This window comes from Haliotis rufescens, unplaced genomic scaffold (assembly GCF_023055435.1).
Source record: "Haliotis rufescens isolate VD_foot unplaced genomic scaffold, xgHalRufe1.0.p SCAF_2, whole genome shotgun sequence".
In the NCBI taxonomy this organism is placed as follows: Eukaryota; Metazoa; Mollusca; class Gastropoda; order Lepetellida; family Haliotidae; genus Haliotis; species Haliotis rufescens.
In genome coordinates, this window is record NW_025963890.1 from 71128333 (window position 1) to 71143899 (window position 15567).

General features: G+C 37.0%; 1 protein-coding gene across 8 annotated transcripts; it reads left to right on the top strand.

Moving 5' to 3' along the window:
* The first annotated feature begins 1161 nt into the window (after window positions 1-1161).
* LOC124114572 lies at window positions 1162-11172 on the top strand. 8 transcript variants are annotated; one of them, XM_048400500.1, is made up of 7 exons: window positions 1162-1384; window positions 1879-1931; window positions 2353-2419; window positions 5414-5482; window positions 6064-6082; window positions 6421-6487; window positions 10685-11172. In XM_048400500.1, exons 1-6 carry the CDS (start codon window positions 1318-1320, stop codon window positions 6452-6454), a joined length of 309 nt encoding a protein of 102 aa, XP_048256457.1. In that variant the 5' UTR covers window positions 1162-1317; the 3' UTR covers window positions 6455-6487; window positions 10685-11172. The 8 variants fall into 8 exon arrangements, 2 of the variants coding, with proteins under 2 accessions (XP_048256457.1, XP_046331149.1); XR_007222350.1 differs by lacking the exons at window positions 1162-1384; window positions 6064-6082 and adding exons at window positions 1402-1758; window positions 3334-3434; XM_046475193.2 differs by lacking the exons at window positions 6064-6082; window positions 10685-11172 and adding an exon at window positions 7440-7538.
* The last annotated feature ends 4395 nt before the right edge of the window (window positions 11173-15567 follow it).

Consider the following 15567-nt stretch of genomic DNA (forward strand, 5'->3'; position numbering starts at 1 on the left):
AATCGTAGTACAGTAAACTACGGTTGTAACGAGCTCAAAGGAACCACTAATTTTAAGTCGTTATAACCGTAGTTCGTTATAAGCATTTATACGACATATATTCAGATAATGGGCGAGACTATGAAATATACACAGAAGAAACCGACTCAGTATCACGAATAATATTTATGTTTAATTATTAAAAACTTTATTATGATACCTGTTACCACTGGTATGAAACGTTTGTAAATACAATGGACTATTATGTGGCAAATCTAGGGAATAGGTGAACATGATCCTCGCCCCGGGTCCACATACCCTATAAAGGTTGTTTCCAAATGCGTTGCTAAGTCACCACACTCCTAAAAGCACACTAATGTACTGCAACGAAGTTAAATTACATCACACTAATTGATCCGACGTAAATGTACATGGTGGAGGTTGTAATTAATACGGATGCAGTTGGATCCCTGTAATACTATCTACTGGTATTATTTCTAGTTGCCCGGTGTATTCGATTGTATTGTATCCTTAATACTTCATTTGTTTGATTGTTAACGCCGCGCTCAGCAATATTCCAGTTATATGACGGCGGTCTGTCAATAATCTTGTCTGCACCATCCAGTGATTGACTCATGAGCATCGATCTATGCAATTAGGATACGATGACATGCATCAACCAAGTCATCGAGGCTGACCACCTGATCCCATTAGACGCCTCCTACGACAAGCATAGTCGCCTCTTACGGTAAATATGGGTTACTGAAGACCTACTGAAGCCAGATCTCCGCGGGTCCCTGTAAGTGACACTGAAGACAACTTAATATACAGTACTGAATCCATATTAATACATGGTGAGGTGATGTGAGATTCAATGAGGTTTAACGTGGCTTTGTTTCAATTCTATAACGACGTGCATGCACGTGTATGTGTGGCAACTTGTACTAGTCGAGATTCATGCCGGTTTTATCATGTCAGCCCATTGAGCCCATGCCGCAGTTTAACATGGCTACCCCACTCAGAAACACTGTAGTCGGACCGTCCTTGGTTGATCCCATTAGTGCAGTAAAACATGTAAATAACGAGAACCACCTTTTAACGTCTTTCGGTATGACGCGGCCGGAGATCGAACCCTCGACCTTCCACTCCCCGGGCAGACACTCTACACTGCTACCCCACCCGATCCAGGAAATATTACCTACTACTAGCACAGAGTTGTTAGCAACTATGACCTGCTACTAGTAGGTACAAAGACGGTCTCTACGTCTCTGGAGACTAACATTTACTGCTACTACTACCTAACAGTAACAATTAAATAGCATAACCATATTAGGATGTATGTTCACAGGGGCGCATTTCACGCCATATTGGAACGTGCAGTGTCCAACACAGCATTCAGCAGATGGTAGGATGTCTGTCATCATTTTGTTGTTGTTTTTTATCTCCGGTCTAGACAGGCTAGACTTAGATTTAGTATCTTAATACGGTATATGTATTTTATACATCACCTAATTACAATTTTAACAACCAATTAATAGATAGATCTATAGATATATAGTAATCCGGTCTTAATAGAAGATCGTTACGGCTTACATTCATACATGCCATTGTATGTGTATTTGTTTGATAGAACTACACATATTTATAAGAACTGATCGTTACAAAATATATCGGCAAACAAGGTTAAAATTTGTCTTCGGAAAAATCGTCCCGACGTGGTCAGAAAGAGTTACCCCCCTTGGCCGGCATAGCGATCGGTTTTCGATCAAACATTTATCGGTTAGATCTTGCTTTTTGTTTATCTGTTCTTACTTGTTCGTTGGTCATAATGTTATCTATTCTTTGTTTAAACATAATTTACAGTCTACAACCATTCACTATGGTACTTTTTATTTTCAGATACTGAGATGGAGAACGTCAACGTGCCTGCTGACCCTGCACATATGACGCATGTTTGTATTCTATGTCTGTAGGCCTAGAATGAGTGTAGGACTAACATAGATATATTATCGGGGAAGCATCAAATCTCATCTAGATTATTAGTGTTAATTAACTTGTTTTGCTGAAAGGTCTGTGTTCTGGGTTCAAAGTGAGGTCCATTTCTGGCGTTCGCTCCATTGTGAGATAAGGCCCACGCTCTAATTCACTAGTCTACATGCCCTCTTTTTTTGTTTTTTGTTGTTGTTGTTGTTGTTGTTGTTGTTATGATGAACACTGAGGGAATATGTAGACATATGAGATTAATAAAGGATCATAAAGATTATTGTGCATCCGGCAAATTTATAGTAAACTATACATGTATCATTGATTACCTCCCTTTGCAACCAATATGTCAAGATATCAGTACCAATTTACACATTTTTTTATTCCCAGGGTATCCAAGTGGGCTGTGTCCTGCCACATTCAGGAAATTTGAGGTGCAACCCTTGTAGGAAATCAGGTATGTTGTATTCTACCCCTATACATGTTGGGAATTACATTAATTTATTTTATTATACTAAGGCTAATTTACTGTTGTATAGATTTAGCACAAGCTAAGCACAGGTGCTGTGAACATTTATATTTATGCAGTGCCACCATGATAAAGTCAGGGATAACAATAGAGGAATCATCATACATCAAATTAAATCATGGATGTCATGATATGAAATACCACATTTGTAGTATTATTGGTACCTCATTATATCAGTCTTTCCTCACTGGATCATCAGCTGACACACTGTGATATTACCGAAACACTGTTCTAAGTTGCATTAAGCCAACTCAACCATTCACTATGCAAACTTCCTGACCTGATTATGGCAATTGTGAAAGTATTACTTTCCCTCAGACCTTAGGCCATTTATTAAGTTATGAGGTGTGAGTTGGTATACTGTAATCAAACTACAGGCTATCATGAATACAGGAATATCCAATTTGAAGTCAAATGAGCTTATGTCATGGTGCATTATCTGTCATCTGTCCATAACTAACTTGTACACTTTCAAAACCTCCTCTGAATCTACAAGGCCTATGAAACTGAAATCTCAGCAATGATATTCTAAAACATGAGGCCATTTACAAAATATCACTTTTGCATATTACACAGCCATTTCAGATGTGGCATTATGAAACTTGATATGTGTTATGGGGTTTACATTGGTGTATTTTTTGCTTGATTTGGGAGGAACATCTTAGATATTTACCACTTGATGAGACCCACCAGTGTGGAAATGGTGCTGACAAACCAAGGAAAATAATCATGGTAATTATGGGATTTGAACCCATTGTCATAGATTTCTGGCATATGAAAGGGATGCAGCTTAGTCTCTGAAAATGTAAAATATTGATAGAAACATTTTATATTCATTTTAGTTTAAAAGTAGACCCAGTGAGATGGGCTGGGCGGAAGGGAAAATAATATGGTTCAAGGACTGTGAGACAGACAGGGATGCAACTCTGCCCAGCAAATTGAGGTGGCTTCTTGGATGACTGTATTACCTGTGCCTTCTATGGCCTTAAACTTTCACATACCTTATGAAGTTTGTTTGTGTTTTCAATATCTTCTCTGAAAATCATATTTTCAATAAGCTGAGATTTTGTGTATTTGATCCCACTAACATGATGCCAATACAACTTCAAGCTGTCAAGACATGGCAACCATATTGAACATATACTTTTCACCCTTTAGAAAGCCACCTCTGCATTTACATAATGAAATTTGATATACAGTAATTATTTGGTAAACCCAACAACAGGGTCATATTTTGCAAGTTTTTCTTATATTTGGAACTGCAACATTTTGTCTTCATGGGCTGCTGCAGCAGTCATGATGAATGTGTTCTTTGACTCGTTTCATTACCAATTATTATCCCCCACAACATGTTTTGTGGGGGTATTAAAATAGACATGGTCAGTCCTTGCATTCATACTTCTGTGTAAGATTTTGAAAAAACGTTTACTATTTTCTTCACCAATCATGGTACATGGATAGGCCTAGTGGTGACCTGGTGCCTGTTGATAGTTTTGGATTTTTGTAAAATGTATCTTTTTATTTTCCATGGCAACAACTTTGACTGAAATAGGAGGGTAGTGATCGTTCTTGGAACATACCTTAAAAATCTACAATATTTCTTCACCAAACTTGACGCACAGATCGTTCTAGTGGTGAACTGGTGCCTTTTGATAGTTTAGGATTTTTTTAAAATTAATATTTTGAGATGCCACAACTTTGACTCATACTGAAAATGAGGGTAGTGCTCCTTTCTATGCAGATTAATTTTTTTTACAATATTTCCTTAACAAGCATGGAACATAGATAGGTCTAGTGTTGAACTGGTGCCTTTTGGTAGTTTAGGATTTTTTAAAAATTGATATTTTGAGATGCCACAACTTTGACTCATACTGAAAATGAGGGTAGTGCTCCTTTCTGGGCAGATTAAAAAAAACTTACAATATTTCCTTAACAAGCATGGCACATAGATAGGTCTAGTGTTGAACTGGTGCCTTTTGATAATTTGGGATATTTAGTTTCCATAGCGAGTATTTAATATTTAGGGGATAATGGTGAATTTGTCTTCTTGCATATACTGTCATCCTTTTAATTGGTCAAGATGCTGTGAGAAAGTCTGTTCTGTAGATAAATAGTTTTGTTTCTTTTGCTTATTTATTATACCCTTGTATTGCCTTTTTGTTGTAATAATATATTCCGTGAAAAAGTACAGGGAAGCTACAGAGCCATTTTAACACCTATACCCAGGGAAGTTTGTTAGAACAGTATTTCTGTCAGTCATGTGAGGGGACAGCCAAAAGGTAATGAAGGGAAACATTATTACATCAGAGCTACAGATAAGCAGCGTATTTGTGTAAAATACCCCAATAAATTATTTAAAACCCAATTACTTTCCATTAACTTGTGTACAGAAACGCATGCATTATATGAAAAACTCAAATTATTAAAACAGCTCGCGTAAATGCCCAATGAAGCTTTTTCAGCATGCATACAAAGGAGCTAATTTCTGAAACACAATTACAAGTTAATTTACTTTCTGAGTCAAACCTATGTATTTAGAACATTATTTCATTTTTTTGAAATCTTAAAATGTTCACTAATTTTGGGAAAGACCCAAGAGAGTGATGAATAGATGAGTGAAAAAATATTGGTAACCCAATGAAAAATGTAATAACCCAATTAAAATAGAAACCCTAAAGTAAGAACTGAATTGCTCAAAAGTTATCTGGAGCTCTGTTACATGAGTCAGTTTAATGGCACCAATACAATGGGCACATCTGGCCTCCATTAGGTTAAATCTGGTAAACTGTATCTGTGATTTTTTGGGGTGACGACATTGCAGCCATATTGAATGTTATTTTGACCAGGTACTCATGTATCATGGTGTTATTCATTTAACAGGCTGTAATACTATATTTCAATCTCCAATGTGCTATGTTTCAGTGATCATATGTTCCATTTGGTCATGCCATCATCTTTCACCTTTTTGTGTCCTAATAATGGAATGTACCAGTAAGTGTAATAACCTTGTACCTGCAATATTTCCTATGAATCTTTTTGGAAGTGAAGCTATGATTGGTTATATATGTGTGTTATCATGCACTCCAACAATGGTATAAAATAGATCTACTGTTCTTTTCAGATTTCAGGTTCAGATTATCATGCCATGGTCATACCCTTTGCATGCACCCTTGTATCTAGATTACAGGTATACTAACACTGTTTGGATTGTTACGGACATGATCCAAGTAATTCAGTCTCAAAAACGTAGTCACAGAATTTGATTCTTAACATTCCCAAAGGGCAACTATATGGAATGTCAGTTTTGTGTGACCTGGCTGATTTGGTGACATTACACCCCAATTACATGGATAGTTGTTAGTGCTATCAACCTCTTGCCTGCCTGGACCAAGCACCATTATTTTAAGTGGTCATAAACAATTCACTCGTTTTTCCTCATTTGTCAATCATTATTAAATATTCATATCATTTGGTGTATCTGAACATTTGTTACTTATTTCTGCATAATCTTGTTAATCTATTTATGATGACCTTTACCAGTATTTAATTCCCTAAAAATAAATTCTTATCAGTTTCAGGCCCATTCAAACGGTTCGTAGTGAGGCATATTTTTGTTTATCCTAGATAACCTTAGCAATGTTGTCATGAAGAGGTTGATGGATGTTTATTACACTTTTTTAACCTTCATTTGCAAAGGTATTTTTGTAGCTTCCAATTGTGATTTGTTCAACTTTAAGAACTTTCTTCTCAGAAACCAAGGAAACTAAAACTTAATGACACCTGGCATGTGTAGCACCACAATGGGACTCGGATTAAGTTATGTGGTTGTCCCAGTGTTTTATTTTACAATTTGTTCATTCAGTTCTGTAGTGTCATGTGTTGTGTTTGTTCTTATGAAGATTTTTATTCTTTGTATACCATGTTCACAGGTTTCACTGTCCAGTTACACGAAGCCTGGTGTAAATAGCTTGTTTGGTCCAGTTGCACCCAACAAAGGTAACATTGATCGCCTCGAAACGTAGGATTCATGTCTGCATGTCGTTAAACAAACTGGTTGTAATATAGCATAGACTATTTTTCCAGATAAGACAAATATACAAAATAAAACAAAATACTTTTTGAATACAAACAACATGGCCTGCTTGTCTGGTGTTTGTCATCCTGACACAACTATTAGCTCACCAAGGTGAGCTTATGCCATACCGTGGGGTCCGTCGTCCGTCGTCCGTATGTCAACAATTTTTCCAAAAAAATTTTTGGGGGGACCACAAATTGACAATTAACGAAATTTGACTGGAAGCATCCCTAGGTGGTGAGGATTCAAAATTGTACAAATGGTGGGGCTGACCCCCCAAAGGGCTGGGTGGCGGGGCCAAATGGGGGTAATTTGGCTATATTGCTTTAAACGACTTCTTTATTGGAACTAAGAGATAGATATCAACCATATTTGGTTGGAAGCATTCTCCAATGCTGGGGATTAAAAATTGTACAAATGGAGAGGGCTGACCCCCCAAGGGTCATGGCCAAATAGGAGTAATTTGGCTATATTGCTTTAAACGACTTCCTCTCTGGAACTAAGAGATAGATATCAACCATATTTGGTTGGAATCAATTCTCCAATGGTTTGGGATTCAAATTGGAGAAATGGAGGGGCTGAAATTGCTTCTTGAAAAACAATTAAGAATGAAAATAAAAGAAGAGAAACTACGCTCTCCAGGAAGCTGAAACTTAACTTTGTAGAAATGATGATGATCACTTGTAGCTTACACAAAGCGAAGGTTCAAATAAGCTTATGTCATGGCTGTGTTCATCTATACTAATGGAAAAAAGTAACTGCTGTGTATTAAGTAGTGTAAATGTTATGTTATTGTAAATTACAACATAATATTTGGTCTTTTGTCGCATCAATGTTTTATCATAACAAATTCATTGACAAAATCCATTCCTGGTAATTGGAGACGGAGAGACACGCCCCCAAAGAGGGGCGCAACTTGTAGGCGGGCACTATCCTGCTGCAATATGACATTACGTCCCTGCATGTGCACAAAGGCATGAACATTATCTCAAACGATGTCCTCATAACAATGATAAGTTGTGTTTTCCCATGAGTTGTGATGCCACCCCATACCATTACAGTTCCACCCCAAAACTGATTATGATAAGTAATGCAAGAGTTGCTAAAACATTCTCCATTTTGCATGTAGACCTTTGCACGACCATCAGAGCTGTTCAGATGAAACCCTCACTCATTTGTGAACAGTGTACTGTCCCTGTTTTTCTTCTGAACCTCAGATGCTGTCTACACCAAGTGTGACTGATAGTCCTGTGTAAGCAAAATTAGGCATATTGCTGAATGTTGGGACAGGATGTTGTGCTCTCTCAACCGGTAACGTACAGTTCTGCCACTAATTCGTCTTAACCCAAGAATTGTCCGATTATTAATGTGGTAGATGATATTTGTGATTCGATGAACATTAAAAATGTTTGGCAACTTCGTTTTGCGCGTTTCGTGTTTGCAACATGTCATCAAGCCGTGACAGCATTATTAATTACGGTTGAACAAAAGGGAAAAAAGATTTTATTAGACCCAGAGAGCTAAACAATCATTGTGTGCTGTTTACATTATGAAAACGTGTGTAAATACCTTGCTCCCAACAAACATGCAAACACACAAATTATGCGCAGTCCATAAACATTTGCATGCAAATTGTGAATCACGACCTTAAAACTGAGATGTCTTCACAGAGCTCCAGATAAGCTGCGTATCTGCGTGAAATACGCATCAGAAATGCAGAAATACGCAGTAAAATATTATCCAAGCGTATCAAATACGCAACGAACATTACAGATACGCTACAAAAATAAAACTTGTGCGTATCATCAAAATATTGTGAAGTAACCCTGCGTATTCGATTAGCAAATCAGCAACTTATTTTGAAATTATTAGTTGGCATTTCGTCAACCTTGCCAAACTCCATGATGACAGTTACATCATGATCATTTGCCATCACACTTTCTTGTGGAAGTATCGTGGTATTTTTGAGTCCTATAAAGCTCTCGAACCCACACGACACCAGTTTGCAGGGACTAGATGAATAGTGTTTTTAAATATTTAACTTAAATACCCACATGTGTAAAAACTAGTGGGTAACAGAAATTTGAATACGCAGATAGAATTACTGATACCCAATGATTTTAAAATGCATGGGTAAAATACCCACAACACCAAAAGCTTATCACGAGCTCTGCTTCATCAATATGCATATTGAAAGATGCATTTTTTAATTTCAGATTAAACTTAGTTTTGTTCAATCTCATTAAAATGTGATCTTAGTTTTCGCTACCGCTAACCAAAGATCTGAGGACAGCTATCTCGAGCTTTACTGCACTAGTTTCAAACTGGCGACTACGCCTCGAAACATATTTTGACGTATTCTCGATTAAATAAATTTAAAACTGACCAAAACAACATTCTGGAATGACTTATAGATGGCCTAAATTGTATGGATATAATCATAAAACCCGTAACTGTCGTTCGGAATACCCTCTGTTAAATATTTCGAGGATGCATGATTAGAAAACACATATTGACTGTCACTTTCAGGATCTGGTAAGTGATGCTCTGATTGGTTGGATGAAAGGTCATGCTGACGTGACCCATAATGGGATGTCCTCAGATCATTTTTTAGCGGTAGCGAGAACTAAAATCTGATTTTAATGAGATTGAGTTATGTTGGACTTTTTATTAAGAAAAGTTACCTTTTTCTGCTAGTATGTATGTCGTTAACGATTTCACTTTCAACATCTCCTCTAGAGCTACAAAGCCTATGAAGCTGAAACTTGGCATGAATCATCCCAGCAATGATGTCAGAATTGTGATTTGATGTTAAGCGTGTCGCTATGTAACAGCAGCGTATAAAATTCCCGGAAGGGCAACTTTGCAAATATTCCTGTCCAGATAAAATGCTTCCCGTCCAGAATTTTCTACACTAATGAACAAAAGTAACAAAATGGTGAACATAAGAAAAGTACTGTTGATTGTTAGTTCTCAGAAAATAACAATAAACTGATGGATTGTCAACTTAGTTACTTTAACTCATTGAAATTCATCAAATTCCAAGTTTGATTGACTGCCTCTATGGTGTACTGGTAGAGTGTCTGCTCGGAGAGTGGAAGGTCAGAAATTTGATCCCTTGAAGCATCATTCCAAAAGACGTTAAAAGATGGTACTTGTTGTTACCCTGTCTTGCTCTCGGTAGTAAGGGCTAAAAGAAGGAATGGTCCACTCGGAGTCAGTATACTGTGTATAAAATTTGTTTTGCAGGTTTTTGTTGAAGTATATATTTTTTCGAAATTCATGTCTAACTGTATCAGTCATCTCCCTCACAAAATGTTAGAAATTTGGTTGTATTTTAAGAACCTTACACTTACATACTTTGAAAATAACAAAATAAGATCAAATTATCATCTGTTATCACATTTTCCTTCACACGAATATCCAGATACAAATTATGAGTCTGTGTCCAGAAGCCAGAAATCTTTTACCAAAAAATAAATGCATATCAGTTTCTGGATGTGAATTACAAAAAGTACACAAATTATCATCAGATATTTTCATTTTTGTTCAAGAAAATATTTGTGGTAATAACACCATCTTAATTTTGTATCCTGGACACATTTAACTGGCTTGAGAAAAATTCCTTGCCAGTTGAGATAACTGCAAATTATAACTTCCCATTAAGTTTTGAATTTAAGTGAGACAACATGATATTAAACTATAATATCTATACAGGCATTTTTAATGGAACATAACTTGATGTTGCCATGAACCTAAAATAAATGTATGCTATACCCACAAACGGTCAACTGTTTCCTGATTGGCTGATAATAGAATGGGAGGGGCTTGTTTTTCATTATATTGGGTTTAACAATGTCACTGATTTTCTATTGTTGTCTTCCTGTTTGTTTATGTAAGTAATTAAAGAAGGAGTCTATGAAGTTGTTAATATTGACATATTTATTTAAAAGAATTGACTCCAATATAATTTTAAATTAATGTGGGTATAAATGTAAAAATAAGGTGTACTACGTGGATTTATTTATATTGAAGTTAAATCATAAGTTATTTTTCCATGAAAAATGTTCAATCAATGGTGATGACATCACTTATGTGAATATTTTCAACCTTTTCAGGGCAACTACCATGCTGTAATGAAACTTGATGGTATCAGTTTACACCAACGCTAAACTACATATACAGCTCCCAATACAGTGTGCTTTGAGAAGGGAGAGCAACTATGCCCTGTACGTTTCTGGAAAGAAGAAGTGTTGAGAAGAAGAGTTCTGTGTTGAAGTCAGCATTGACATCCTGAGTAGTGAAAAGATCAGCAGGGAGTAGCATCAGTTCGCTACTGTGTGGAGGGACAGTGTTTCTCCCTATACTCATGGACAGTACTGTACATCTAAACATATGATTCATATTATATATTGTTTCATAATGTGAGGTGTGTTTTTTTCATTCAAAATATCAATTATCATATATGGTGAATTTAGCATCTTACAAATATACTGTGCATGGAATTTCTTCACTTACACTGTTTTCAGCATGTTGAGGCAAAACTCTTTTCATGTGTTACATTTATGTTTATTGTTTCCTCAACAATAAAGAACTAGCAAAATGATGAATTTTGTTTGTAGTTGATTGATTATGACAAGGATAAACAGTATTATGTAGGCATGAATGTGTTCATGTATTCATCACCGAACGACATGATGTCAAATGGCTGATTGTGTTAATGTGCCCAATTGCATGGGTTTTGCTGATCTTGTCAGCCACTGATTTGCCTTGTCCACAATACATTTACCTGCCACCATGCTATAGCTTACATTACAATCCTGGCAATCCATGCTACGGATTATGATTTTACATCCAAACAGATGGTAAGTTAGACAGTACCAAAATAATGATGTCACCATATTATCTCAACAGAAACATGAATCGTGAGGTGCTTTGGTAATGGTTACTACCCAATATTTGTCCGACAGTGACATAAAGCTGCGTTATTCTTGAATCAGACGCTAATGTCGCTAAATATCAACAGAAACATGAATCACATGGTTCTAGGGTTAGGGTTTCTGCCCAATATATGTCCAACGGTGATGTGAAACTGGGTTATTCCTGATACAGACGCTGATGTTATCGTATTTCATGAATCATGAGGTGCTAGGGTTAGAGTTCCCACCCAATATGTGTCCAACAGTGATGTAAAACTGGATTATTCTTGAATCAGACGCAGATATCACGAAATCTCTACAGAAACAAGAATCATGAGGTTCTAGGGTTAGGGTTTCCACTCAATACATGTCCGACAGTGATGTAAACTGGATTATTCCTTATACAGACGCTGATGTTAACGTATTTAACAGAAACACGAATGATGAGGTTCTAGGGTTAGGGTTTCTACTCAATATATGTCCGACAGTGATGTAAAACTGGGTTATTCCTGATACAGACGCTGATGTTATCGTATTTCATGAATCATGAGGTGCTAGGGTTAGAGTTTCCACCCAATATGTGTCCAACAGTGATGTAAAACTGGATTATTCTTGAATCAGACGCTGATGTTCTTGTATCTTAACAGAAACATGAATGATAAGGTGCTAGGGTTAGGGTTTCTACTCAATATATGTCCGACAGTGATGTAAAACTGGATTATTCCTGATACAGACGCTGATGTTCTCGTATCTCAACAGAAACATGAATGATAAGGTGCTAGGGTTAGGGTTTCTACTCAATATATGTCCGACAGTGATGTAAAACTGGATTATTCCTGATACAGACGCTGATGTTCTCGTATCTCAACAGAAACATGAATGATAAGGTGCTAGGGTTAGGGTTTCTACTCAATATATGTCCGACAGTGATGTAAAACTGGATTATTCCTGATACAGACGCTGATGTTCTCGTATCTCAACAGAAACATGAATGATAAGGTGCTAGGGTTAGGGTTTCTACTCAATATATGTCTAATTGTGATGTAAAACTGGATTATTCCTGATACAGACGCTGATGTTTTCGTATCTCAACAGAAACATGAATGATAAGGTGCTAGGGTTAGGGTTTCTACTCAATATATGTCCGACAGTGATGTAAAACTGGATTATTCCTGATACAGACGCTGATGTTCTCGTATCTCAACAGAAACATGAATGATAAGGTGCTAGGGTTAGGGTTTCTACTCAATATATGTCTAATTGTGATGTAAAACTGGATTATTCCTGATACAGACGCTGATGTTCTCGAATCTCAACAGAAACATGAATGATAAGGTGCTAGGGTTAGGGTTTCTACTCAATATATGTCTAATTGTGATGTAAAACTGGATTATTCCTGATACAGACGCTGATGTTCTCGTATCTCAACAGAAACATGAATGATAAGGTGCTAGGGTTAGGGTTTCTACTCAATATATGTCCGACAGTGATGTAAAACTGGATTATTCCTGATACAGACGCTGATGTTCTCGAATCTCAACAGAAACATGAATGATAAGGTGCTAGGGTTAGGGTTTCTACTCAATATATGTCTAATTGTGATGTAAAACTGGATTATTCCTGATACAGACGCTGATGTCCTCGTATCTCAACAGAAACATGAATGATAAGGTGCTAGGGTTAGAGTTTCCACCCAATATGTGTCCAACAGTGATGTAAAACTGGATTATTCTTGAATCAGACGCTGATGTTCTTGTATCTTAACAGAAACATGAATGATAAGGTGCTAGGGTTAGGGTTTCTACTCAATATATGTCCGACAGTGATGTAAAACTGGATTATTCCTGATACAGACGCTGATGTTCTCGTATCTCAACAGAAACATGAATGATAAGGTGCTAGGGTTAGGGTTTCTACTCAATATATGTCCGACAGTGATGTAAAACTGGATTATTCCTGATACAGACGCTGATGTTCTCGTATCTCAACAGAAACATGAATGATAAGGTGCTAGGGTTAGGGTTTCTACTCAATATATGTCCGACAGTGATGTAAAACTGGATTATTCCTGATACAGACGCTGATGTTCTCGTATCTCAACAGAAACATGAATGATAAGGTGCTAGGGTTAGGGTTTCTACTCAATATATGTCTAATTGTGATGTAAAACTGGATTATTCCTGATACAGACGCTGATGTTTTCGTATCTCAACAGAAACATGAATGATAAGGTGCTAGGGTTAGGGTTTCTACTCAATATATGTCCGACAGTGATGTAAAACTGGATTATTCCTGATACAGACGCTGATGTTCTCGTATCTCAACAGAAACATGAATGATAAGGTGCTAGGGTTAGGGTTTCTACTCAATATATGTCTAATTGTGATGTAAAACTGGATTATTCCTGATACAGACGCTGATGTTCTCGAATCTCAACAGAAACATGAATGATAAGGTGCTAGGGTTAGGGTTTCTACTCAATATATGTCCGACAGTGATGTAAAACTGGATTATTCCTGATACAGACGCTGATGTTCTCGTATCTCAACAGAAACATGAATGATAAGGTGCTAGGGTTAGGGTTTCTACTCAATATATGTCCGACAGTGATGTAAAACTGGATTATTCCTGATACAGACGCTGATGTTCTCGTATCTCAACAGAAACATGAATGATAAGGTGCTAGGGTTAGGGTTTCTACTCAATATATGTCCGACAGTGATGTAAAACTGGATTATTCCTGATACAGACGCTGATGTTCTCGTATCTCAACAGAAACATGAATGATAAGGTGCTAGGGTTAGGGTTTCTACTCAATATATGTCCGACAGTGATGTAAAACTGGATTATTCCTGATACAGACGCTGATGTTCTCGTATCTCAACAGAAACATGAATGATAAGGTGCTAGGGTTAGGGTTTCTACTCAATATATGTCGACAGTGATGTAAAACTGGATTATTCCTGATACAGACGCTGATGTTCTCGTATCTCAACAGAAACATGAATGATAAGGTGCTAGGGTTAGGGTTTCTACTCAATATATGTCCGACAGTGATGTAAAACTGGATTATTCCTGATACAGACGCTGATGTTCTCGTATCTCAACAGAAACATGAATGATAAGGTGCTAGGGTTAGGGTTTCTACTCAATATATGTCCGACAGTGATGTAAAACTGGATTATTCCTGATACAGACGCTGATGTTCTCGTATCTCAACAGAAACATGAATGATAAGGTGCTAGGGTTAGGGTTTCTACTCAATATATGTCTAATTGTGATGTAAAACTGGATTATTCCTGATACAGACGCTGATGTCCTCGTATCTCAACAGAAACATGAATGATAAGGTGCTAGGGTTAGGGTTTCTACTCAATATATGTCCGACAGTGATGTAAAACTGGATTATTCCTGATACAGACGCTGATGTTCTCGTATCTCAACAGAAACATGAATGATAAGGTGCTAGGGTTAGGGTTTCTACTCAATATATGTCCGACAGTGATGTAAAACTGGATTATTCCTGATACAGACGCTGATGTTCTCGTATCTCAACAGAAACATGAATGATAAGGTGCTAGGGTTAGGGTTTCTACTCAATATATGTCCGACAGTGATGTAAAACTGGATTATTCCTGATACAGACGCTGATGTTCTTGTATCTCAACAGAAACATGAATGATAAGGTGCTAGGGTTAGGGTTTCTACTCAATATATGTCCGACAGTGATGTAAAACTGGATTATTCCTGATACAGACGCTGATGTTCTCGTATCTCAACAGAAACGTGAATCGTGAGGTGCTAGGGTTAGGGTTTCTACCTACTATATGTCTAATTGTGATGTAAAACTGGGTTATTCCTGATACAGACGCTGATGTTCTCGTATCTCAACAGAAACATGAATGATAAGGTGCTAGGGTTAGGGTTTCTACCCAATATATGTCTAATTGTGATGTAAAACTGGGTTATTTCTGATACAGACGCTGATGTTATCGTATCTCAACAGAAACGTGAATCGTGAGGTGCTAGGGTTAGGGTTTCTACCCAATATATGTCTAATTGTGATGTAAACCTGGGTTATT

Bases quoted from the DNA above. Each gene is read 5' to 3' on its own strand.
- LOC124114572 (XM_048400500.1), top strand. From the start codon at position 1,318: ATGTTCACAGGGGCGCATTTCACGCCATATTGGAACGTGCAGTGTCCA. The intron at 1,385-1,878 runs GTAGGATGTCTG...TTTTATTTTCAG, and splicing joins AACACAGCATTCAGCAGATG to ATACTGAGATGGAGAACGTC. The intron at 1,932-2,352 runs GTTTGTATTCTA...TTTTATTCCCAG, and splicing joins ACCCTGCACATATGACGCAT to GGTATCCAAGTGGGCTGTGT.